The sequence below is a fragment of the Megascapheus bottae genome, chromosome 10 (genome assembly GCF_031878675.1).
Source record: "Megascapheus bottae isolate mThoBot1 chromosome 10, mThoBot2.hap1, whole genome shotgun sequence".
Classification (NCBI taxonomy): domain Eukaryota; kingdom Metazoa; phylum Chordata; class Mammalia; order Rodentia; family Geomyidae; genus Megascapheus; species Megascapheus bottae.
In genome coordinates, this window is record NC_143518.1 from 50,162,475 (window position 1) to 50,189,778 (window position 27,304).

At 39.8% G+C, this 27,304-nt stretch overlaps 2 protein-coding genes across 2 annotated transcripts in view; one reads left to right on the forward strand and one right to left on the reverse strand.

Annotated features, from left to right (window-relative positions):
- LOC150058412 (putative deoxyribonuclease TATDN3) lies at nt 1-15,642 on the reverse strand. Its single transcript, XM_090341221.1, has 10 exons — nt 15,376-15,642; nt 13,106-13,138; nt 11,954-12,027; nt 11,342-11,426; nt 9,996-10,058; nt 8,655-8,764; nt 7,877-7,932; nt 5,603-5,715; nt 3,877-3,954; nt 1-764 (listed from the first exon to the last, which is right to left on the reverse strand). Exons 1-10 carry the CDS (start codon nt 15,424-15,426, stop codon nt 621-623), a joined length of 807 nt encoding a protein of 268 aa, XP_090197347.1. The 5' UTR covers nt 15,427-15,642; the 3' UTR covers nt 1-620.
- The window catches only part of LOC150058413 (kinetochore-associated protein NSL1 homolog), a 20,051-nt gene continuing 8,217 nt past the window's right edge, over nt 15,471-27,304 (forward strand). The window contains exons 1-4 of the mRNA XM_090341220.1: nt 15,471-15,863; nt 18,149-18,227; nt 20,942-21,072; nt 24,648-24,702. Coding sequence (XP_090197346.1) covers nt 15,630-15,863; nt 18,149-18,227; nt 20,942-21,072; nt 24,648-24,702 — 499 coding nt within the window. The 5' untranslated portion in view covers nt 15,471-15,629. The remainder of the gene's footprint in view (nt 15,864-18,148; nt 18,228-20,941; nt 21,073-24,647; nt 24,703-27,304) is intronic.

Sequence of the window (27,304 nt, forward strand, 5' to 3'; positions counted from 1 at the left end):
TTACATTTTAATTTTTTTGACAAAACTTGGATTGAAACTTAAAATCAGTTTATTAAGTAAACTTTTAGATGTCATTATTTAATAATGACTATACGAGGCATTGGCCTCAGGAGTTAAACTCTTAAGAGCAATGTGAAAATCGTTTACATTTTGCTTTTAAAGAGAAGTCAGTACTAAAAATTTTATAAACTCAGAAAAGAGATTTCTGGTAGCATAAGAAACTGACACTCCCTTTATTGGTTAAATCCTATGAAAGCTAAGCAAGTGTGAAGGATCAGAGTTTGACCTGCTCTCCACTTATCACAAGAATGATACACCTTATCTGGCAGAGCTTCTTTCCTAGAAGTGACTGTCTGATTCACATGGTACAGTGACTCTATTTAGTGGTCTGGGTAAGGAAAAGCAAGCAATAGTGTTTCCCAGTCTCCTGCCATGATTTGGAGAAGTGAAAAGTAGCAGAGGTTAGAGTCAGAACCTAAGGTTTCACTTGTCCTGTCTCTAAGATAATTTATCTGAAACTATAATTGGTATTCCCATAGGCTTCTTCAATACAGATTCATAATGTTTCCTTTTTGCAAATGCTGCCTCCTACTGCTGTCCTGAAGTGGGTGGTTTTGATGCTATTTCTGCAGCAGATATTGAAGTTTGGGAAATAGTTTCAATGCATTCTGTGTTGTCACTTCTATAACTTCTTCCACTGAGATTCCTTTCACTTGGGCAATATAGTCGGCGGAAACAGAAATGTTGGAGGGCTCATTCCGTGTCTGAAACAGAGCAAAGTAGACTACAATCTTAACATCAAAAAGGAAGCAGATTCTTAGAGACTAAACAGAAGAAAATGGGTTCATAACAACTGATAATGAACCCCTTTTATTTTTGCACACATAATTTTTTTGTTTCCCTTATTTTTGCTCTGCTTTATTTATTTTGAGCTGGTCTTGGGGCTTGAACTTGGAGACTAGGTGTTGTCTCTGAGATTTTATGTCTTCTGTTTTTTGCTCAAGGCTAGCGCTCTATCTCTTGAGTCACAGCTTCACTTCTGGCTTTCCTGTGGTGGTGGCGGTGGGGAATTAATTGGAGATAAGAATCTCCTAGACTTTCCTGCCCTGGCTGGCTTCAAGCTGTGATCCTAAGAGCTCAGCTTCCTGAGTAACTAGGATTATAGACATGAGCCACCAGTACCCTGCTTTTATTTTTATTTTATTAGTTTGAAATTGGGGCAGGTAATGAGAGAGAAAAGTATGACTGTTATATTGATTACAAGATTCTAAGTCTATGTTGCTTTTTATATTTAGTAGCTTTTTGTAGATGAGGTTTTGTTCTAAGCGTCTCATGGAATATTTCATTTAATCCTCAAAAAGTTTGGCCTAGTGTAGAGTGCTTGCTTAGCATGCACTAAGACCCGGTTTTGATTCCTCAGTACCACATACATAGAAAAAGCTGGAAGTGATGCTGTGGCTCAAGTGGTAGAACTCTAGCCATGAGAAAGCCCAAGTACAGTGCTCAGGCCTTGAGTCCAAGCTCTAGGACAGGCAAAAAATATAGCTCTAAGATAAGTACAATTAGCATTAATATCCCTTTTAACAGGCAAGGAGTTCAAAGCAGCTACAAAGCAGTCCAGCTGAGTTACACCCAAGCAATTGAACTTTACTTATATTCCTACCTTCTATAATACGGTAGTAATGTTTCAATGCGTTTATTTTCATGCTTATGATTTTTCTGTTTTCTAACTTGTATATCTTTTTCTTTTTTCCTTCCTTCCTTCCTTCTTCCCCCCTACCCCTTTCTTTTTTTTGTCAATTGTAGGGCCTGGACTCTGTCCCTGAGCTCTTCAGCTTAAGGCTAGTGCTCTACCACTCTGAGCCACAACGTCACTTTTGGTTTTCTGGTAATTAAATGGAGATAAGAGTCTCACAGACTTTAGTGCCCAGGTTGGCTTTGAACGGCAATCCTCAGATCTCACACTCCAGAGTAGCTAGGATTACAGGCATGAGCCACCATGCCTGGCTTTTTCTTTGTGTTTTTGAGAAAGATCCATGCTATGTAGCACAATCTGGCTCACAAGCCCTGGAATTATACCATCACAATCAGAGAAAATTTTATATAAATGTTTATTGAGTATGTTGCTACAAACTTTTTTTATATCAAACTGACAAAAATATAAATATAAAATTGACTTGCACCTGGTGCCAGTGGCTCATTTCTATAATCCTAGCTACTCAGGAGGTTGAGGTCTGAGGATCATGGTTCAAAGCCAGCCCAGGCAGGTAAGTCTATGACACTCTTTTCTCTAAGTAACCACTAAAAAGCCAGAAATTGAGCTGTAGCTAAGTAGTAGAGCACTGTGCCCAGCCCTGAGTTCAAGCCCCAGAACTGGCACCAAAAAAAAAGAGTTACAATTGTATTCAAGGTTTATTTCTGCTAAAGGCATCAGTGGCTCACATGTGTAATATTAGCTATTCAGGAAGCTGAGTGGAAGATCGAAGTGTGAAAAGACAGCCTGGGCAGGAAAGTCTGTGAGACTCTTAATTACCAAAAAGCGAGGAGTAGAATTGTGGCTCAAATGGTAGGACACTTGCCTTGACCACAAAGGCTCAGGCACAGTGCCCAGGCCCTGAGTTCAAGCCCCAGGATGGACACACACTAAACAATTATTCCTGTTTAGTGGAAAAATTGTTAGGTCCTGTCGGGCATGGTAGCTTATGCCTGTAATCCTAGCTAGTCAGGAGGCTAAGATCTGAGGATCACAGTTCAAAGCCAGCCTGGGCACTGGGCTGAGACACTTATTTCCAATTAACCACTAGAAAACCAGAAGTGGTACTGTGGCTTAAGGGTTAGAACAGTAGCCTTGAGCTGAGGAGCTCAGGGACAATGCCCAGGCCCAGAGTTCAAGTCCCATGACCGACACACACACACACTGCTTTAGGTTCTTTCCTTTCCATTTTGTATTGAACAGGAAGGCAATTCTATACACTCAAATAGAAATAACTAGCATTACAGTCTTCTATTCTCTCATTCTCATTCATTCTCTCACACATTTTTATAATATGTATAATTAGCTGGGACTTTATCAAATATCCACTTCATTCACAAGTAATTCTCATTTCCTACTAGTCATACCTAATCTCCACTGCTTCTAAAAAACCTCTCAATTCCTAGTGCTAGTTCTTTGGCAAAAAACATGGAGAAGAAGATCTGGTGACCAGTCCCAGATCTTGTTAAATTGCACATTAAGTGTAAAAGGCACTATCTAAAGCAAATAAAGCAGAGAATGTGGTTACAATTTAGAAAATTATCATCTGGAACAGAAGCTATATGAAAAAGTAACAAACTTAGAATAAGACTTTTTGTGGTCTCTAATTACAAAATGTTACACTACATAAGTAAATGTATCGTTTTAGCAATACTTGTACTAAAAGAAATAGAATCTCACTACAAGAAGCTGATTGAAAGAAGAATGGACATTTAATGATTACTTACTACCAGCTACTGCTGCACACTTTCTCATAGATTCCTTTGTGTGATACATAACATAGTCCTTAAAGTACGACATTATTATATCAACAGTTTATACATGAATAAATTTCAAAGAGATTAAGTCATGTACGAAATCAGCTGATGGCTAACAAGACTGAAGTCTTTTTGATTGTTGTCACTTTTTTTTTTACTTACAGTTACTAGTATATAAATTAGGCTATGTCCCCTATCAAATCCTCTGGAGACAACAGTTACTTAGAAAAGAACACTAAGTTAATATGAACCCTCAACTAAGCATTAGGATTCAATTGTATTTATACAATAGTGAAATACACAGCCAAACTGAAAATAGCTCAAATGAAAGCTACAATCTAATCTAAAAATTAGAAAAACACTTACCTGTTTTTCTGGCCCTAGTGCAGGAGAATCTGTTTCTAAGCAGATAGATGTTAAAGGCAACTGCTTCACAAGTTTCTGCTTCTTAGAGAAAATAAAATTTAAAGCATCAGAAATGCCTCATTCCGCAAGAATCTAAAAATCATGTTTTAATATTCAAGTGCTACCAAATGTTTACTGTATTTACAATATTCCATTATTAACTATTAGTTATGTTAAAATATATTAACACTCATTGACAAATATGGTCCAAAACTTTCAGGAAACCAAAGTGTAGTAACCATAACAAAAAGTAGGCATATATCATTTGTTAAATGATTATTCCTCTGTATAACTTAGATAATAAACTTATAATGCAAAAAAAAAAGCCAACACAGAATACCCAAGCAAGACATTCAAACATCTAATATCATATATGCTCACTGATACAAGGAAGAGATGTCATCTTCTCCATCACTGCCACATTCAGTATTTTTTCTTATCATTCTTTCCCCCTCTCCCCTCATAGGGCTTGAACTCATAACGTAAGCTCTATTCCTGAGCATTTTCCTCAAGTCTAGTATTCTATGGCGTTGAGTCACAGCACCTCTTCTGATTTTCTGTGGTTAATTGGAAAGTCTCATGGACTTTCCTGCTTGGGCTGGCTTTGGATGATGATCCTCAGATCTCAGCCTCTTGAGCAGCTAGGATTACAGATGTGAGCCCCCAGCACCAAGCATTGAACTTAATTTTTGTGTGTGCCTATGTGCAGCAGAGTCTCGAGATTAATTTTTAAAATGTAACTAGAGGGGCCTGGAGTTTGGCCTAGTGTTAAGTGCTTGCCTAGTATGCACGAAGACCTGGGTTCGATTCCTTGGTACCACACACTTAGAAAAAGGCTCAAGTGGTGCTGAGGCTCAAGTGGTAGAGTTCTAGCCTTGAGAAAAATCCAAGGACAGTGCTCAGGCCTTGAGCTTAAGCCCAGGACTGGCAAAATAAAATAAAATAAAATAAATAAAAATGTAACTAGAATAGTATAGTAAGAGCTATGGAGAGCTAGATAGCTAGACGTAGTAACAGAGAGCTAATGCTCTACCATTTGATCAGATCTTCAGATCTCAGCCTCCTGAGTAGCTGTATCATCAGCACCCAGCTACTATATCCTTTTTTTTTTTTTTTTTTTTGTGGGTCATGGGCCTGGACGTTGTCCCTGAGCTTTTCAGCTCAAGGCTACCACCCTACCCTTGAGCGAAGCCCCACTTCCCATTTTCTAGAGGTTAATTGGAGATGAGTCTCAGGTCTTTTTGTGCCTGGGTTGGCTTTGAACCTTGATCCTCAGATTTCAGCCTCCTGAGTAGCTAGGATTACAGGCGTGAACCACTGAGCCCAGCTCCAATTACTATATCCTTTTTATGAATGTTTTTACAGTGAAGAAAATGTAGACAGAAAAGCCTTTGAGAGAGAATGGCACTTAGCTCAACACTTGCATTTTTTTATTTTTTTGCCAGTCCTGGGGCTTGAACTCAGGGACTAAGCACTGTCCTTGGGCTTTCTCAAGACTAGTGCTCTACCACTTGAGCCACAGCACCATTTCCAGCTTTTCCTATGTATGTGGTACCAAGGAATCAAACCCAGGTCTTAGTGCATGCTAAGCAAGCACTCTACCACTAGGTTAAACTCCTGGCCTCAACACTTGTATTTTTAATTGGACTTTACAAAGTGTTGGGTAGGTTTTAATGGAAGAATTTACCTGTCCACTTCTTATGATGGAAGGCGGGATTGAGAAGAAGAACCCAGCTCTCACTCCTTCCATGGCTATGGATGGCCGACCATCAAACGCATGCAGCAACACCTTGTCAGCACCTCCCAAATGAAAGACATATTTCCTTAGCAAGAGTTTGTCACTAATCAAACCCAACAAAGGAGATCTGAAACTTATGTGGATGCTTGTCATTAGGAAATAAAAATGAGAGTCTATGACTTCTAAAGTGTAAGTACATAGTGTTCAATGAGTAGAAAAATAAACAACCATTAGAATATAACTATTAAAATAGAATCATACAATTTAAATTAAGCTTCCTGTACCATCAGATCTTTTCTGTAAGTCTGTAAATTGTGAAACTATCACTTCTTTTTTTTTTTTTTTTTTTTTTTTTTTTTTACCAGTCCTGGGCTTGAGCTCAGGGCCTGAGCACTGTCCTTGGACTTTCTCAAGGCTAGAGCTCTACCTCTTGAGCCTCAGCACCACTTCCGGCTTTTTTCTATGTATGTGGTGCCGAGGAATCGAACCGGGGTCTTCATGCATGCTAGGCAAGCACTTTAACCACTAGGCCAAACTCCCGGCCCCACAAAACTATCACTTCTTAACAGAATTTTAGGCAGTTAAATTGATGTTCCCAAACAAAAATGGTAGAAGACCGAGCTAAATGACTAACAAATTAGTGAAAAGTTGGTTTCAAAAGCTAATTCAAGTTGATCCTCAACACCACATAAACAAGCTTGGTCTATGTGAGGTAAGCTTTTTACCATTGAGCTGCATTCTCAGTCCTACCAACTCCAGCTTCTAAAGGACAGTCTCTCACTTTGAATGAAAAACCACGCTTTCATGAATGGATACAAAAAAATGTGGTACATATATTCAATGGAATTCTACATAGCCACCAGACAAGATAAAATAATGGCATTTGCTAGGAAGTGGATGGAACTAGAACAAATCTTGTTGAGTGAGGTAAGCCAAGACTAAATGAACAAAAAGCACATGGTCTCCTTGATATGTGGGTAGTAGTCCAAACAACCCAAGACTGATGACTCAATACTCAGGTACTCCAGGTCATTGACATGAATTTGGAGATACAAATATATATATCTATATGGACATATAGTCGATGATGGGATATATTCTATAGACATATATTGATATATAGATCAACATGTATCTATGACATACAAAGACTTTAATTTTCTGTTCTTAAATTTATGTGCCAATGATTGCACATAGAAATTCCTTTCTTGAATACTTTTTTGTTGAATATGACATTTGAAATATGATTAAAAACTCAGTGTTAATAAAAACTTTTATTAAAAATCCCCACGCTTTCAGTGATTTCTGAAGAGTTTAGTATTCATCACTGAGAACAAAATACTTTCCTGGGTCAGTCAATTACATCAATGGTGTGACTATTAGTGTGCTGTAACCACAATGAATGACATAATCAGTTTAGGTCACAAGCAACCAGTGTGTGCTCTTGTAAACACATATGCACCTGTATGTACCCTCATGAATTTCTGTCAGTTTTCCTTATGTACAGATGAACTTTAAAAGTATATTTCTTCCACAGGTGGCATTTTTTTGAAATATGAATAATGATAATCCACTGTACTTTTTATGTGAGAGCCACAATCTGTACCACCTACTATCCATACCAACAGCCAGAAAACACATAGAATAATGGTGATCCAATGTGACTGCAGTTTGTTGCCCTTCCTTGTCCTTTTTTTTCTTATTAATAAAGTGATTTAGAATCTAAGATGCTAATTTTTAAATTAAGGAATTTAAGCCAAGTACAGGTGACTTATGTTGGTAAGGCTAGGCGCTTAGGAACCTGAAATCTGAAAGTCAAGATTTGAAGCCAGCCCAGGCAGACAAATCTGTGAACCTCTAATCTGCAATTAACCAGCAAAAAGCTGGAAGAGGAGATGTTGTTCAAGTGGTAAAGCACCAGGCTTAAGTAGAAAAGCCAAATGAGAACATCAGTCCTGAGTTCAAGCCTTGGTACTGGCAGATATACAAAAAAAAAAAAAGAATTTAAATTACTTAAGTTTTCATTTGCTCTGTCTTGACCCGATAAATGTATAATCATACTAAAATCCTCGTAAACAATAGTCTGATGGGCAAAATCACTTTAGCTTATTTCCATCTGTACTCTTTCCCCATTAAAATTAAAATACTGTTTGCTCTATGGAAGTCCGAACTGGAATTGTTAAATTTGACCAATAGGCACATTTTTCTCAAAACCCTAAATACCTTGTTCACATAAGAGGCTGATGGTAGGTCTTCCCGCTGAGCGTGAGTGGACATTTCTGTTTAACAACAACAAAATTCCTTTTAAAGTTGAAACTACTGTTTAAACCTGAAGTATTATGAAAATATTATATTTCTGTGGGAGTGTGTTGGGAGTGGGGCTTGAACTCTGGGCCTGGGCATTGTCACTGAGCTCTTCAGCTCAAGCCTAGCACTCTACCAATTGAGCTACAGCACCACTTTTGAGAATACTAAAAAATTTTTTTTGCCAGTCCTGGAGCTTGACCTTTCTCAAGGCTAGCACTATGCCCTTTAGCCACAGCACTACTTCCGGATTTTTCTGTGTATGTGGTACCAAGGAACTGAACCCAGGGCTTGTACAAGCTAGGCATGCACTAGGTCACACTCCTGGCCCCAAAATATTATTTTTAATGTATTACAGTACTGCACAGAAAAAGAGGCATAAGGCTCCACTTCAGGAAGACTCTTGGACTATTATTTAATTTGCCTTCTCCTGAATTTGGGGCTTGAACTCTGGGCCTGAGCACTGTCCCTGAGCCTTTTTGTGCTCAAGGCTAGCACTCTAGTACTTGAGCCATAGCACCACTTCCACCCTTTTTCTGAGTAGCTCATTGGAGATAAGAATTTCACTGACTTTCTTGCTACAGTTGGTTTCAAACTACCATCCTCAGTAGCTAGGATTATATAAGCATGAGCCATCAGTATCAAGCTCAATTTGCTTTTTTGACTATTAGCATAGAAATATGATTAATTAACCTACAAAGGCAAGTTTAGTCTTTTGGCTAACTGGACCTGTCTGATCAAAACTTGTCTTTGTTCTTCCTTTTGTTCTTGAGTACCAGCAAATCTGGGGGAGAAATCCAATCCAACCTACAACAGAAAAAGTAGAGAAGACATGATTTAGTGATCCCTTCTCAAAGAGGTACTACCTAATAAAGACATAACATGAGCCACAACTAGAAGCTATATGTAACTTTATATTTTACAGTAGTTACATTAAAATTAACAAAAGTGAAGTTAATTTTAATAATGTTTAACCCAATAGATCTAAAATACTACTTTAATTTGTAATCATTGTAAATATTTGAGTTATTTTACATCTTTTGGGGAGGGAGAACTAAAACTTTGAAATTCATAATGTTTTACACTTTTTTTTTTAAGTCGGTCATGGGGCTTGAACTCTGGGCCTGGCCATTGTCTCTGAGCTCTTCACCTCAAGGCTACCACCCGCCTTCTTGAGTCACAGCACCACTTCCAGTTTTCTGGTGGTTAACTGGAGGTAAGAGTTTCATAGACTTTAGTACCCAGGCTGGCTTTGAACCTCAATCCTCAGATTTCAGCCTCCTGAGTAGTTAGGAGAGCCACAGTACCCTGTGCTTTTTTTCTTTTTCTTTTTTTGCCAGTCCTGGGGCTTGAACTCATGACCTGAGCATTGTCCTTAGGCTTTTTTCAAGGCTAGCACTCTACCACTAAAGCCACAGCACCATTTCTGGCTTTTGTATGCATGTGGTACCAAGAAATCAAACCCTAGTCATCATGCATGCCAGGCAAGTACTCTACCACTTGGCCAAATGCCCAGCCACTGTGTTTTACACTTTTAAAAACACATCTTAATCTGGATTAGTCATAGTTTAAATGGTCACTGCACTGGACAGTAGAGTTCTTTGATATGATTTTTGATGCATTCTGTAACCTATGTTCTGAATTTAATCATTATTCATCTTTGATCTTCAATTAGAAATGGAATTTTTACTAATTGATTAAAGTGTTCTCCATTATAAATAATTTAAACAAAATGGTCCTTAATTGAAAATGGTAGCCTACTTAAACTTGCTTTAAACTTACTTTAAAAAGCAAAGTATTTAGAAATACTACTAGCATGGCCTTTTCCTATTAAGACAAGCCTATGTTAGGCTTTGTGTAGTTTCATCCCCAAATATTCTTGCTTACTGACAAAATATGAACGCATTATTAGTTAGCTGAAACAAGGTGAATATAATTATCCAAGTCAGTTACAGTCACTAAAACTGAACCAAAGATTACTCATATATCATATGTAGATCTAGATTATAAGTTATTTGATGAGCTAATGGGTTTTTACCTCTCCAATTGCCAACAACCGATCCTTATAATTCTCGATAATGGGTAAAGCTACATCCAAATCCTGAGAGAGAAAAAACTATATTTGTTAATATGGAAAGAGAAGAGATGTAATAATCAATGAGCATTTCTTATGTGCCTATGCTATGTATGCTTCACATACATTTAATACATTGAACCGGTCAGTGAAGTAGGAACAGTAATCTTTTTTATAACTGTGACTAGCTTTATCTATAAATCTAAGTACAAGCATATCACACATCTACCCAGACTATAAAACTATGACTTATGAAGATTCCCACTTACACATTGCCTCCTGTGTTGGAGGCATCTTTGATGGGAGGTATGATTTTGATTTCCTGGATAGGCTAAGAGAGAAGTGAGCCACCAAGTGGTCACCACTGCACTTGAGTTTTGGGGACCATCTTGTGTTCTGCTCTCTTATAGTACTACTGGTAATAAACTTATAGTAGCCATAATCCCAGGCTCGCTTTGTTCTTTATTTCATTGATTTCATTTGTCTTTATAGTCTTGCTTGTCCATTAACTACTGAAGGAACTGTGTACAGTGGATTTTATTCATGCCACCTTTCCCATGTAAGAGTATCAATCCAGTCACAGCTTGCTTCTAAGGCAAGGGAAAGACAAACATATGCAAAATGGCTTGTGGGTAACTTTTAAACTATTTTGTCGGGGGGGGGGGGGTGGGAAGGGGTGGGGCGAAGGTTATCATTGTTTTCCAAATAAGGAAGAAGACTACTTTGTAGGTTTTAATTTTAGAATATATGCATTGCAAAATACTTCTATTGAGGATCATCAGAATAAGAGAGAATTGGGCTGGGAGCGAGGTGTAGTGGTAATGTGTTCACCTAGCATGCACAAAGCCCTGGGTTCAATTCCCTGGAACCACATACACAGAAAAAGCTGGAAGTGGTTCTGTGGCTCAAGTGGCAGAGTGCTAGCCTTGAGTAAAGTGTGTCCAAGGACAGTGCCCAGGCCCTGAGTTTAAGCCCCAAGACTGGCAAAAACAAAACAAAACAAAAACAACAGGAAAAAAAACAGAATAAGAGAGAATTATGAAGAGGGAGGTAGAACATAATAGATAATCCTCATTTCCTAATAAATGCATTATATTTTATGATGCTACAAATTATTTCATGATATCTATAATTCTGAGCCTTTAGACTATTTCAACTTTTCTCTACTACCAACAGACATTGTTTTGAAAAAAGGTAGAGTTTTTTTCTCTTTTTGGGTTACTTTTTTTAGAATATAAATTAGAAATAGAAAGTTTACTAGGGAAAAAAGTTATTAACTGTAATGGTTTTTGTTTAGTGTGACTGGTTACCTTTAACGTGACACTTCTTTGGTCTTCTGGTGAAAGTCCTTGCACTGGGTGAACACCTAAACATGGCAGGAGGAACCCTTTGTACCTAAAAATGCAGAATAAATTAAGAAAGCAGAAACAGTTTTCTAGGAGACTATAGTGTCATTGAATATGTACAAAAGAATTTCTTTTTAGGGCTATGATGTTGTGCCCCCACCTCCATTCTCTTTTAAAATGCATCTGCACTGGTGGCAGCTATGCAGAAGGCTGAGATTTAATGACTGCAATTCAAATCTAGCCAAGGCAGGAAAAGACCCTGAGACTCTTATCTCCAATTAACTACAAAAAGCATGAAGTAGAGATCTTTGATTATAAACCTAACATTAGATTTATTAGCATCTCTTTTTCTTTTGGCAGCACTGTGGTTTGAACTCAGGACCTTGTGCTATCACTTGAACCATGCCTCCTGACCTATCAGGAGCTTCTTTTTATAATCATAAAATCTAATAATGGCAGCCAACAGCAGTACCAGTATTTGAAAGGTTAACGGATGAAAATTACTTGAGTCTATGAGTTCAAGACCTGCTCGAGCTACACAACAAACACAACAAAAATCTTAATTAAAAGTAGCACCTTTCTGAAAGTTGTATGATCTTTTCAAATTCTCCTGAATGTTCAGCAACTGCCACAAGGGCCATAATATTGGCCTGAAAAAGAGAAAGCGAGGAAGAGGAGGGGGGGAGTCAAATAATACACACATTAAATAAAAACTTACTATGTCCATACCCTAAGTTCAATGAAAATAATGCTATCTCATTGACTCTGAATTGAATTCAGAAGTCAGAAGGAATTGAATCAGAGGTCAGTTCTGGATAGAGTTAAATTGCATGCCTAAGATCACTAGGCCTATGTAATTCATTAAGGCAAAAAGCCTACATGCCTAATTACCCTCCACAGTAAAACCTGGCTATATGTAAAACTAATAACCTTTCATGAATCTTTCACTGTCTGAGAAGAGCCAAAACTCTACTTGCAGTTAACTTCATGAACACAACTAAAATAATGATCATTTTTTCTAATAAGTAAAAGTGTTTGAGAAAGCTTTTATAATATATCCCACATAAGCTAGATATGATGGCTCAGATCTGTCTGTAATCCTAGCTACTCAGGAGGCTGAGATTTGAGGATCGTGGTTCAAAGCCAGCCTGGGCACTAAAGTCCACGAGATTCTTATCTCCAATTAACTGCCAGAAAACAGAAAGTGGTGGTGTGGCTCAAGGGGTAGGGTGGTAGCTTTGAGCTGAAGAGCTCAGGGATAGGATCCAGGCCCAGAGTTCAAGCCCCACAGCCAAACAACCAAAAAAAAATATATCTCTATATACATATATATACATATATGTATGTATATATCCCAGATGTCCATAATGCTGTGAATTTAAAAAGTACCAGATGGACCAATCCATTCTTTAGTGTGACTAAGCACAGTGGCCACAGGAACATGTTTTGAACTCACACTAACCTATCTCCTCTATCTCTTCACTACTCTGTGTCTGTGGACTAGTTACAAGGCCTTGCTTTCATCTATCAAACAGAGTTGTACAATATTAGCTTTCTCAGAAAAGGACTCAGATTAGTGCCTAACACATAGTAACCACTTAATAAATGCTACTTGTTTATACATACTATTCAGATGTAACAACATAGTATCAAGCTAAAACAACTTGAAACTAGCAGAAAACAAAAACAAAACAAAGAGGGAGGACAATTTTATAGAAATTGACTTACTTTCTTGGCCTTTTCCAACACATCATCCAGATCCTAAAATAAACATAAGTAATCACAATTGTTTTAGGTGAATAAGTAACTGGTCTTTGGCTGTGTATATCAATGTAGAGTGGCAACTGGGTAGATGAAAGTAAAGACTCCACTGACCTAGCTCCTGTTTACTCTTTCAGTAGACTGGCCCTTGCTCCCACTGCATTAAACAGATGCCTCTAATGTCGAATAATAAAGGACATGTTTCTATCCTCCTCTTACTCCATTCTTCAGCAGCTTCTGGATCCTTCACTTGTCTATTCTTTCCTACTCATCCTGTTTCCTGTTCTTGGCTTCCACAACATTAATTCTCCCTGTGGTTATTTTCCAGTCTCCTTGACTGGATCTCTGAAATAATTTCATCTGTTCTCATGGTTTTAAATATCATTATATAGAATCCCCAACTTCTATATCTAGCTTGTAATTTTCCCAAAATTATAATTCACATTTTAAATGTTTATGTAATTTCTTCACTGTGGTGGGATCAGGCTTTCCAATGTGTCCTGACATAAATCTTGTCTCCCCACAAACTATCCCTCCTGCTCACTTCACCATCCATTCTTGGTCTTCATTTCCGTAAATTGCTCCAAAGTCCTCCCTACAGCATAAGCTAAACGTCCGAGTCATCTTAGATATCTCCTTTACCTTTGCTTCCACGTCCAATTCCTCAGCAGGTAGTCTGGGTTTCATTTCTAAAATATACCTTGAAGCTGGGTGCCGGTGGTTCATGCCTGTAATTCTAGCTATTCAGGGAGCTGAGATCTAAGGATCAAGGTTTGAAGCCATCTCAGGTAGGAAAGTCCATAAGATTCTTACCGCCAATTAACCATCAGAATCTAAAAGTGGCACTTTGAGGCTCAAAATAGTTGGGTGTCTGCCTTGATCAGAAATGCTCTGGGACAGTGCCAAGACAGGCCCTGAGTTCAAGCCCCATATCTGTCCAAAATTTATATAAAACATCTATAATATATAAATATACATAAATTATACCTATTTCCCTCAGACTCCCCTGCTGTACTTAACTATTATGCTGCAAACTGCTTCTTAATTGGTCCTAGCATCCACTCTTCCACCCATTTTCCACACAGTAGCAAAATGGTCTTTAAATGGATATTAGATCCTGTCAGTTTTTTTGTTGTTCTTGTCACCAGCTTTTTTTTTTTTTTTTGTGGGTCAAGGGGCTTGAACTCTGGGCCTGGGCACTGTCCCTGAGCTCTTCAGCTCAAGGCTACCACCCTACCACTTGAGCCACAGCCCCTCTTCCCCTTTATCTAGTGATTAATTGGAGATGAGTCTTCCATTGTTTTTTTTTTTTTTTTTTTTGCCAGTCCTGTGCTTGAGCTCAGGGCCTGAGCACTGTCCTTAGACTTTCTCAAGGCTAGAGCTCTACCACTTGAGTCACAGCACCACTTCTGGCCTTTTTTCTATGTATGTGGTAAGGAGGAATCGAACCCTAGTCTTCGTGCATGCTAGGCAAGCACTCTACCCCTACGCCAAATTCCGGCCCATCACCAGCTTTTCTTAAGAACAACACAAACTTTGATGAATTTGAATTGTGTTTTTACACAATTTATTACAGATCTCTATGTTGCCCATCCCCTGCAAACAGCTCCAGTGTAGTTTCATTCCAGTATTTTTCTAATTCATCAGGATCATACAGTTTTCTGGTAACTAGGTCAGATTCTATGCTGTCTGGCTGGGGGCAGGGATGGGAGTGAGGGTGGGGACTACAACCTGCCTGCTTTCCTCACCCAATACATTCTCCCCCTTGCTTGGCTAACTGGCTTCCCAGGCCTAAATGTCATCTCCTAAAATTTCCCCTGAAATACATGCCCACTTCTCGTCAATGATCAGTCTTTGGTTTGCTAACTCAGTATGTGTATGCGTGTGTTTCTCTGCGCTTCACTCCTTGGTTTGCTTCTCTCCCCGACCAGACCTGGAGACCCAAGTCTCAGATGGGGAGTCAGGTAAACTGAGGGCTGGAATAAACGGGGTGGGGGGGAGGGAATAGGAGGAAGGGTTCCTGAAACCAGAAACCGCAAGCACAAGCTTTATGGAGATCAGAAAGAAAGATTAGTTATGACTGAAGTGCCACAAGATATCCATCATGTCACAAAGGGGGCAGCGAGCAGAGCCTGAGGACGACCGGGGCGGGGGTCGTTTTGAGAAGGTAATTTAAAGGCAGGGACCGGAAACCGCCCCCGCCCACCCCCCCGATTCTCGCCTCGGCTCTCACGTACGCTGTCAAATTCCGGGGCGGAGAGATGACAGTGACAGTCCACCAGCCCCATGCCAACCGCCCCCGTGGCAGCTCCTGAAACACGTCCGAGGAACCGGGCCGGAGCGGGGACCGGAGCGCGAGGCCGAGCCGGAACCGGAACTGGAACGTTGTGGCGGTAGCGGCTTGTGTTTCCGGCCGGACGCGGGCTCCTGGCACCACCAGGAACTCTTCCTTCCGCTTTCGGAGTCCCCGCCCATAGTTCGAACGGGGAAGATGGCGAGTTTTCCCGCGTTTGTGGGCACCGCTACTCCGCTGGACGAAGAGTCCGTGGCCGGGACAGCCCGTCAGGCCTCGGCCTCGTGTCTTCCCCGAGAGGACTTCCGAGTGCCCTGCACTTCCAAGCGGGCCGTGGCGGAAGTGCTAGCACTGTGCGGCCGCTTGGTGCAGCAGCTCGGAGACGCGCTGCCGGAGGAGATCCGGGAGCCGGCGCTGCGGGACTTGCAGTGGGTACGGGCCGCGTCCGCCCCGCGGTTGATCTCTGCCTTGTCCCACACCCCAAGTTTCCCGAAAGACCCCACGCTAGGCCTCGGGGTAGTTAGCGCGGTCCCCGTATGTGGTAAAAACAGCCTGAGAATGGCTAGTGGGAGGGCACAGATAGCGGTGTCTCCTGGTGTTATTCCTCAGGCCCGCCCGGTGCAGTAGAACTACAGGGCGAGCCACAGGACGTGGTGTTAAAGTCAGAGGAAACGGACGGAAGCAATCTTTTCTTTATTCCAGCGTGCACAGTAGTAGTGGACGCGTGAATGGGGTGTCTTGCGTTGCGTGCGTTTCACACTAAGTGACTTTTATTTACAGCGCATCTCCTTTCAGACTGGCTAAGTACGAAGTGGGTTAGTGACTTCGCTGGTGAACGGTGCAGGCATGCAGACCCTATGAGCAATTCTGTAGGAAAGTATAATACTGGAAGTCAGCCTGAGATCTGACTTTTGCCTACTTTGAACATCTGAATAGTGCAAAAAAAACAAACAAACAGGTTTAATAAGTCTAAAATAAATGATACATTGCTGTTGCTCGAGGCCTAGATCTAAGCAAGTCTCAAATATTGAGTTATTGCATCCTACATACTTTTAGATACATCTCTAAAAAGTGTAGTCCTTTATAGAGTTACAGCTTTTAGCTTTTACTGTTTTGTTTTTGGCTGGTCCTAGAGTATGAACTTAGACTTTGAACTCACTCAGTTTGATTGCTCAGCTGACACTCTACCATTGAGTCAGAGCTCTGCATGTTTTTCTTGAGACACCACAGTCTATACTGTATGGCCCAATCTAGCTTTGAACTTATGATCCGACTGCCTCAGCCTCCTGAATGCTGGGATCACATGCAGCTATGCAGCTAATAATTTCATTTTCTTTTAAGCATGTCTTGTTGACTCTCACCAGTATATATACATACTCTTTGTACCCCTGATTCAACTGAGTTGGGCATTATTCTTTCCTTGCTTTAAAAAGTTCATTTTTATTGCTTATAGAAATATTCTAAAATTAAGTTACAAATTTTCTTGTGGACAGCATAATGACTCCCAGCTAAGATGTAGGTAAAGTCAATGATTCAAGTGCAATCTTAAGAATAATAATTTAAAAATCTTAAAAGAGTAAATATACTAATGGGCTAGTCTACTATTTTTATTTGTATCCTGTGTCACATGTCTGAAATTATTTGTGATATTTTCTTTTTTTTCCCTTGATGGTGCTGAGGGCTGAAGTCAAGGCCTTGCTCTTGTTAGGTAAAAGCACTGAGTTTACTCTGGTACTTTAACCATACTTGCTCTTTTTACTTTAGGTATTTTTGAAGACAGGGTCTTTTATTTTTCCCTGGACCATTCTGTACTGTTGTCCTATATGCTTCTCTCATGGTTGGGATGACAAACACACACCACTCAGCTATTGATTGGGATGAGGGAGGTTTCATTAACTTTTGCCCTGAGCTGACCTGGATCTTCTTATTGTCAGCCTCCTGAGTGAGATTACCAGTATAAATCACCTTGCCCAACTTTTGATAGTTAATCTTGTCAACTTAATTGGTGCTGAGGAAATTATAAAGAATATCTCTAGGAGCCGGTGGCTCACACCTGTAATGCTAGCTACTCAGGAGGTTGAGATCTGAGGATCAATGTTCAAAGCCAGCCCGGCACAAAAGGACCTAAGACTCTTATCTCCAATTAATCTCTAGAAAATGGGACGTGGGGCTTGGCTCAAGGGTAAGGTAGTCTTGAGCTGAAGAGCTCAGAGATAGCACCCAGGTGAATTCAAGGTCCATGACCTACCCCCCCCCAAATAAAAAAGAGTACCTCTAGGTATTTCTAGGAACAATTGAATTGTGACCTAATTAATGATTTATCCATTGATGTATTGAAATTTTTAACAAACTTGGTAGGTGGTAGGGTTGTAGAAGATGAGGCCTGTGGCCTTGTTGAAGAAAGTAGGTTTCTGGAGGTTACCTTTGAAAGATAATGTTTCCACCTTGGTTCCTTCCTCTTACTGCCCTGAGGTGAACATCTTTCCTCTGCCATGCCCTTCCTCCATAGTATTTGTGCCTAGCCCCAGACTAAAAGCAATAGAGCAGCCACCCAAGATCTGCATTCTCTGAGCCAAAATTCTAACTTACTTATGTTGTTTTCCCAAGTATACGGTCACAGTCACAGTAGTCTGACTAAAATGATTATTTTGCCAAAATGTTTTAATTCAGTATTTAAAACTAGTTTTAGTGACTTAAGTGCTGTGAATTTATTGCAGACTTTTGAATCATCTGTGCAAGAGAATGTCAGCATTAATGGGCAAGCATGGCAGGAGGCTGCAGATAATTGTTTTGTAGGTATGTGACTAAACTTCTGTCATTAATTTGAGTTATTTTTTACAGCTAGTTTTATTCTGAATGCTATTTTAAGGATCTACTGATGTCATTTAAAAATACTAGAGAAGTAAACAGAGGAAACTAAAATAAAACTATTGAAATTATAATGTAACTAAGATGCAATAGGTACCTTGCACTGTCAAAAATAATATCTGATATTTTAAACAGGATTGTCATCTGATTAATCTTCAAAGTTACTTTTGTTAATAGTTTATTGGCAAACACTCTAGAATTTTCCCCAAAAGAAACAGGCCAGAAAATTCCTGTAGATCCTTATAAAGGCAGTTAGGCTTTTTTTTTTTTAACTCACTGATTCTTAGAATGGGTAGTGAAGTATTTTTATTTTATTTATTTAATTTTTTTTTTGCCAGTCCTGGGCTTGAGCTCAGGGCCTGAGCACTGTCCTTGGACTTTCTCAAGGCTAGAGCTCTACCACTTGAGCCTCAGCACCACTCTGGCTTTTATCTATGTATGTGGTACCGAGGAGTCGAACTCGGGTCTTCATGCATGCTAGGCAAGCACTTTAACCACTAGGCCAAACTCCCGGCCCCTGAAGTATTTTTAGAAATGTGAAATTAAACTGTAAGCACAATCTAAGGATGAAGTTGTGTTTTTAGATACCATCTTAAAAATAAAATATTTTTACCCAAAAAAGCTCAGGTACAGTGCCTAGACCCTGAGCTCAAACCCCAGCACACACACACACACACAAATGCACACACCCTGAGCTCAAACCCCAGTACACACACATACACTAAATCAATATAGGAAGAAAACAGTTTAGTAAATCATTGTGAGTCATTGTGAGAAGGGGCAGAGTTCCCAGTACCTGTGTAACAGTGTCCAGAATGGGGCTACCTTTACAGGAGTGTCAGTGGGCACTGGCATAGCTTGATGTCACTGCTTTATGATCACATATCCATCTCTACCCTTGAACTTGTTCCAAGCCTGCCAACCAACCCTCTGTGGTTATAATTTTTTCTTCTCAACAGTAAGATAATACTGTTCCCAGAAAATTTTGCTGTTAGTTCTTGGGAGCAAGATATTTGTCTTTTCAATGTCAACAAAATTGACTTTTTTGGTTTATATATTCAAGGATAAAAATAGTAGCCTCAGCATTGCTAAATATTAACAAAATAGTCACCAATTAGTAGGGAGAAGGAGTTTATAGAATCTGCTGGGAGTACTTTCAAACTGCATAGCTTTTCATTGAGTCTTTATTGAATTCTTATTCCATGAAGCCACTTTGTAATTGCTTTTTTGTTTGATCCCACACTTTCTGTTGGAACATGGTTCTTCACATTGTAGATCTAATAGGTCAATAGCCCAGGGAAAGAGTGGCTGTCCTTTGTTCCTTTCCCTGCTTTTACTGTGAAGAGAGATAATGAATACTACACTAGACTTCTTACCCTCTTCCATGGGTAACTGCTATATGCCAGGATACATGCCAAATGCTGGGAATAGATGAAAAGATAACATCTTTTACTACTTAGGAATTTGTCTTGTTTCTTTCTCCCTTTTTTTTCTTTTTCTTTTTTTTTTTTTGTTTGTTTGTTTTTTTACCAGTCCTGGGCTTGGGCTCAGGGCTTGAGCACTGTCCTTGGACTTTCTCAAGGCCAGCACTTGAGCCTCAGCACCACTTCCAGCTTTTTGCTATGTATGTGAGGTACCGAGGAATCAAACCCGGGTCTTCGTGCTTACTAGGCAAGCAATCTATTACTAGGCCAAACTCCCAGCCCCATCTTTTTTCTTTTTTGTGTCTGTCCTGGAACTTAAACACAGGGTCTGTGTTTTTGCTCAAGGCTAGTACCCTACCACTTAAGCCATTTCTGTCTTTTTAATGGTTAATTGGATTTTTCTGCCCAGAATGGCTCTGAACCATGATCCTCAGATCTCAGCTTCTGGAGTAGCTAGGATTATAATTGTGAGGGACTGGTCCCTGTCTTACTTTTTTTTTTTTTTTTTTTTTGCCAGTCCTGGGCCTTGAACTGAGGACCTGAGCACTATCCTTGGGCTTTCTCAAGGATAGAACTCTACCATTTGAGCCACAGCACCACTTCCAGCTTTTTCTATGTATGTGGTACCAAGGAATTGAACCCTGGTCTTCGTGCATACTAGGCAAGCAATCTACCGTTAGGCCAAACTCCCAGCCCTGTCTTACTTTTTTTTTTTTTTTTTTTTTTTTTGCCAGTTGTGGGGCTTGAACTCAGGGCCTGACCACTGTCCTTGGACTTTCTCAAGGATAGAATTTTACCACCTGAGCCACAGCACCATTTCCAGCTTTTTCTGTGAATGTGGAACTGAGGAATTGAACCTGGGTCTTTGGGCAGGCAAGGCAAAGCACTCTACCACTAGGCCAAACTCCTGACCCTGTTTTACTTCTTTTTAAAGTCTTAAATTTCAAGGGAATATACTTCTTGGTTCTGTTAATCAAATTATCATTGTTTCTTAAGATTATATTATATTCATCTTTGTATTTGTCTAGTTGTGCCTGACCTCACATAGACAAATAGATCAATCAGAGAATAAATGAATAAATAACCAAAGTGCAGTCATGTGTTAACTTGTTGTATTTGTTTTCTTTAACCATTTAAAACATTTGGTTTATATCTATCCCATTTCATTCTAATACAGTGAGTTTGAAGGAATATTTTGGATTTCTTTTTCTGAACTAGAGTCTGACATCAAAATACTTGAAGATCAGTTTGATGAAGTCATAGTAGATATAGCGACTAAACGCAAACAATATCCCAGAAAGATCCTTGAATGTGTCATCAAAACCTTGAAGGCACAACACGAAGTTCTGGTAAGATAATCTACCTTTGAGTTTTTGTCTTCATTTTATTACAGTAAAAAAGTAAAGTAAAGCTGGGCACTGGGGGCTCACACCTGTATTCCTAGGGACTTAGGAGGCTGAGATCTGAGGATCACAGTTCAAAGCCAGCTGGGGCAGGGAAGTCCATGTGGTTCTTATCTCCGGTTAACCACTAGAAAACAGGAAGCGGCGCTGTGGCTCAAGGGACAGGGCAGTAGCCTCAGCTGAAGAGCTCAGGGACAATGCTCAGGCCCAGAGTTCAAGCCCCATGACTGACCAAAAAAAAAAAAAAAAGTAAAGTAAGAGCCATATCTATTTAGATAATATGTTGTCTTTTTCTGCTTCAGCACTACTCCTCTTAAATGACTTTTCCTGTTCTGAACCATTGTATTTAGTAAACGTAGATTTTAGTAAAATTAAAACTGAAAATGGAACACTGATGATGACCAGGAAGGAAAGGAAATTATCTTTTACCCCTTTCTATTTGCCAGTTGTGTTTAACATATTATTTGTATATATTTCTGTGTTTTGGCCGGCCTGTTAATGAAATTAATGGAGAAACTTGTTTGATCTACCTACCAGTTCACAATACTGAAAGTTGCCTTACAAATAGTATATAATTTGTTTTAAAAATCCTGACTCTGTAGGTCACACAGTCAGCTCCTTTGGGTGATCTTTTTTTTTTTTTTCTCTTTAAACAGTCCTGGGGCTTGAACTCAGGGACTGGGCACTGTCCTTGGTCTTTCTCAAGGCTAGCTGTCTACCATTTAAGCCACAGCAGCACTTCCAGCATTTTTCTATGTATGTGGTACTGAGGAATTGAACCAAGGGCTTCATGCATGCCAGGCAAGCACTCTACCATTAGGCCATACTCCTGGCCCGAGGTAAGCTTTTTGACAGGCAGTGCAGCTTCTTGTAATTGCCATTGGTAATTAAAGACCAACCACGCCATACTCTTGTCTTTTTAGACTTATTAGGACTAGTATAAATGACAAAAGTAAGTTCACAAGGAAATTAGACCTAAGTCTTCCTTGGATATAATGTGGAAAAGGTTTCCTAGGACTAGCATTGCTCCTGGAGTAAGAACTACATGCAGCTTTTAAATTATGCTATGCTGCTTGCCTTTAGGATTTTTAATTAGCATACTTGGACATATAAACCTTCCAGTTACTTCCTTTTTGCCTTTAAAAGTCAAAACTTTATAATCTGTCTAAAATAGGTATTATTCTAGGGAAAAAATAAATAAGCAGAATAGTTCTTTTTTTAAATTATTGTTTAGTCCTTAAAGAAATGCCCCAACCACTTAAATTTTCTTCAGGGAAAACATTCAAAGTGCAATTAGTTTTTACTGTTTCTCCTCTCCCAGACCCCCTCCCCCCAAACCCTAAGATCTAGAAATCAGTATTACATAAAAGAAAGTTACAGGGGCTGGGAGTTTGGCCTAGTGGTTAAAGTGCTTGCCTAGCATGCATGAAGACCCAGGTTCGATTCCTCGGTACCACATACATAGAAAAAAGCCGGAAGTGGTATTGAGGCTCAAGTGGTAGAGCTCTAGCCTTGAGAAAGTCCAAGGACAGTGCTCAGGCCCTGAGCTCAAGCCCAGGTCTGGCAAAAAAAAAAAGAAAGAAAGTTACAGCACTACGACTGTGCTAGTTTAAAGAAGAGCGGTAAAATGGGTGGAATGAGAATACTATAGCACTTCCTTTTTTTCTTTTCTTTGAGCAGTTAGGACTTGAACTCTGGTCCTGGGGTACTTTCCCTGAGCTCTTCAGCACAAGGCTACTGCCCTACGCCACTTCTTGTTTTCTAGTGATTAGTTGGAGATAAGAGTCTCATGGTCTTTAGTGCGGGGACTGGCTTTGAACCATGATCCTCAAAGCTCAGCCTCCTGAATAGCTAGGATTACAGGTGTGAGCCACCTCGCGTGGCAAGCCTTGCATTTTTTTCTTTAGTTTCTGTGGAAATCAAATTTTGAGCTCCTAATACTTGTCCTAAATGAACCTTTTGTGGATTGGGGTAGTAGTGGGGTTTGAATTCAGGCCTTGTTCTTGCCAGGCAAGAACTCTATCATTCTTGGACCCATTTGACTTTTGTTATTTTTTGTTATTGTTGTTAAAATATTTTGTTTTATTTTTGCTAGTCCTAGGGCATGAACTCAGGGCCTGAGCACTGTCCCCGAGCTTCTTTTGCTCATGGCTAGCACTCTACCACTTGAGCCACACCGCTCCTTCTGTCTTTTTTTTTTTTTTTTGCCAGTCCTGGGCTTGAGCTCAGGGTCTGAGCCCTGTCCTTGGACTTTCTCAAGGCTAGAGCTCTCCCACCACTTGAGCCTCAGCACCACTTCCAGCTTGTTTTTTTTCCTATGCATGTGGTACTGGGGAATCGAACCCGGATCTTCGTGCATGCTAGGCAAGCACTCTACCACTAGGCCAAACTCCCAACCATCCTTCTGGCTTTTTCTATGTATGTGGTACCAAGGAATTGAACCCAGGGCTTCATACATGATAGGCAAGTAAGTACTCTACTGCTAAGCCACATTCCCAGCCTCACTTCATTATTTTTTAAAATGTGGTTTCACATTTATGGCCAAACTGGCCTGGACGACAATCTCCCTGTTTGGCTTCCTGTATCTTTAGGATGACAAACCCTCATCACCACTCTTAGCTTTTTATTGGTTGAAACGAGGGTCTTGTGAACTTTTGTGCACAGGCTAGTCTTAAACTAGAGCTTTCCTGCAGTTAACTGTGACCTAAACTGCCAAGTAACTAGGATTACAGGTGCGAGCCATAGTGCCTGTCCCTAAATGAACTTTTTTTTTCTTAATTAAAGAATTTATTAACATTGATTTTTACATCATAATTCAAATGACGTTTAACAAACAAATATTCAAGAAGGGAATCTCTATATACAATCACTGGCACTTAGATTTTAGAGCTTAATTAAAATTAGGCTGAGGGTTTGTATGTCATAGATACATATTAATCTATGTAATAAAACATTATGTCTATGGAGTCATCCTAAATGAACTTTTTTTTTTTTTGCCAGTTGGGGCTTGGACTCAGAGCCTGAGCACTGTCCTTGGGCTCTCTCAAGGCTAGAGCTTTACCACTTGAGCCTCAGCACCACTTCTGGCTTTTTTTCTATGTATATGGTACCGAGGAATTGAACCCCGGTCTTAGTACATGCTAGGCAAGCACTCTACCACTAGGCCAAACTCCTGGCCCCCCTAAATGAACTTTTGAAGACAGTCCACTTATAATTGGATTATCTTGTGCTTTAAACATAAAACTCCATCACTCTACCTTTTAATTTGCTTGATTTTTTCTGATTATAATTTCTATGTTGCTGTTTCTTAGTGTATGCGGTAGGTGGCAGTACTGTTGAAGCTGTAATTCAGACTGTAGTCTTACCTCCTTCCCTTCCCTGCAGATTTCAGAATCTAAACAAATTTTCCCCAAAGAATAGTACTGTTGGTTTTGAGTATATTTGCTTACACTAGCCAGAAGAAATACTTATAAAGCACTAAATGATTACATTAAATCTGTTTTAATTTGTATTATGTTTAGAAGAAGTTTCAACCTGTTGTACAATCTTTGGACCTGAAATATGAGCCAGATTCAGGTAAGTTATTCTTTTTTTTTCATATATTTTTAAATGTAATTAATAGAAGGGTTACATTATATTCACCAGATAGAAGGTGCATTACTTCATAGACATTGATACCCTTTCTCATGTCTTGGTCCCCATTTCCTTCCCCCTACCCCCGTAAATTATTCTTTACTCTTGGTAAAAATGAAGTATCAGCTTGTGATAATCGTGAGTTTTTGACATTCTTCTGAAGGAGTAGCATCATGGCTGTTTTTCCTTTCATTGCTTCTGGTTTCTACTGATTATCCATGTTTAGCTCTTTGTTTAGAATTCTGAGAACTTGTTCTAAATCTGCTTACAGAATCTCTAGAGCTTGGCCTTAGGAATCTGAACTTCATCTATCTCTAGCTTCTATTATAATACTCCTCTCCCCTCCTTTTTTTTCCTCTGCTATTTTACTATCCTTTGCATTACAGGAAAAGGTATACTATTAAAGCATTTGCTCATATGTTGCTCTTCATTATAGTCCATCACCTAACACAGTTTCTCCTGTTCACAAGATAAAACAGTATAAAAAGACAAACAAACATAAAATTGGACTTAAACATGTTAATTGTGCCTTTGGATATAATTCTGTTTCCATTTAGATGCATTGTCTAAAACACATCAAGTAAAACTGATTGAAAGTTACCAGTAACAATTGGCAATGCTAAATAATGTGGATTTTTTTTTTCTTTTGCCAGTGCTGGGACTTGAACTCCGGGGCTGAGCACTATCCTTGGGCTTTCTCAAGGCTATCACTCTACCACCTGAGCTACAGTGCCACTTCCAGCCTTTTCTGTGTATGTGATACCAAGGATTCAAACTCAGGGCTTCATGAATACTAGGCAAGCATTCTAACATTAGGCCACGCCCCTGGCCTCTTTTTTTTTTGTGCTGATACTGGGGCTTAAACTCTGGGTTTGGCTTTTCTATTCATGTGTTCATTTTTGGGTTTTTTTGTTGTTGTGGGGCTTGAACTCTGGGCCTGGGTGTTGTCCCTGAGCTTTTCAGCTCAAGGCTACCGCCCTACCCCTTGAGCCACAGGGCCACTTCTGGTGGTTAATTGGAGATATGAGTCTCATGGACTTTAGTGCCTGGGCTAGCTTTGAACTCTAGTCATCAGATCTCAGCCTCCTGAGTAGCTAGGATTATAGCCACCTCACGCTTGGCCTCATTCATTTGTTCTGTACTTGAGTCACACCTTCACTTTTGGCTGATTGGTTGGAGAAATGAGTTTTGCAGATTTGTCTAACCTAGTCTGGCTACAAACCATGATCCTCAGATAACAACAACCTTTGAAGTAGCCAGGATTGTAGGCATGTGTCACCAGCACCTAGCTGTGGATTTTTCTTCCCTCCCTCCCTCCCTCCCTCTCTCCCTCTCTCTCTCTCTCCCTCTCTCCCTCCCTCTCTCCCTCTCTTCCTTCCTCCCTTCCTTCTTTTCTTCCGGCCTTCCTCCCTCTCTTTCTTTTTGTTCATTCGTTCGTTCTTGGGACTTGAACTCTGCCTAAGTGCTGTCCCTGAGCTTCTTCTGCTCAAAGCTACTATTCTACCACTTGAGCCACAGCTTGGTTTCTGGCCTTTTTGGTAGCTTATTGGAGATTAAAAGCTCATAGATTTTTCCTGCTTGGGCTGACTTTGGGCAATGATACTTAGGTCTCAGCCTCCTGAGTAACTAGGATTGAAGGTACAAGTCACCACCAGTCTCTGGTTTGGCTGTAGATGTTTTTAAATGACTTATAAATGCTCACATTTTAAAATGCTGAAACGCTTTTTGGATTTTTGCCTTTAACATTAAAAAATACCATTTCTACATGGTTAAGAGTAGAGGAAGGAATCCCTTAAATCTTTTATTTGCATGGAATAGCAATTCTTAGTGGCTTTGTTGAATTCTGAACCTTTTTCCCTCTCAAATACATTTTTTTTTTTTGCCAGCCCTGGGGCTTGAACTCAAGGCCTAGGCACTGTCACTTGGACACTTTTTGCTCAAGGCTAGTGCTCTGCCACTTGAGCCACAGTGCCGTTTCCAGCCTTTTCTGAATATATGGTACTGAGGAAACAAACCCAGGGCTTTGTCCATTCCAGACAAGCACTCTACCATTAGGCCATACTCCCATCCCCTCAATTACTTTTTAACACAGGTTTCACTCGCAGATCTCCTAAGTCAATGGGATAAACCAAGATGGGAGTACACATGGCTGTGAAGTTGGTTGAAATCACACTCTTCACTGTGTTTGACTTTAAAAATTAACCTAGGACCTAGTGTTTAATCAGTTACCATGACCCACCAAAAAGCATGGTTTTAAAAATAGATTTCAGAAATACAGTAGGCCAGGTACATTCTAGTGGGAAGAAAAATAACCAGAGATAACCAGTGACTTCAGTGTTAAGACAGTGCTCACGGATAGTAATGCTTTGTGTGCTAGTAAAGAAAGAAATTTATCTGGTTGTGGTCTAGAGGAAGAACTGTACATACAGAGGAGAGAATGTGAACAGCAATCCTTTTGTCAGGAATGTGTTTTAGTGTTCATGGAACGAAAGACCACCAAGAAATGATGGAAGGAGTAGAGAGAAAAAGCCAGTTTCCTGGCCAA

Excerpts from the sequence above, each read along its gene's own strand:
- LOC150058412 (XM_090341221.1), bottom strand. The coding sequence starts at position 15,426 with ATGGGGCTGGTGGACTGTCACTGTCATCTCTCCGCCCCGGAATTTGAC. Across the intron at positions 12,028-13,105 it reads TGTTGGAAAAGGCCAAGAAA|GCCAATATTATGGCCCTTGT; the intron begins GTAAGTCAATTT and ends TCTCTTTTTCAG. Across the intron at positions 765-3,876 it reads CACTAGGGCCAGAAAAACAG|ACACGGAATGAGCCCTCCAA; the intron begins GTAAGTGTTTTT and ends GCTCTGTTTCAG.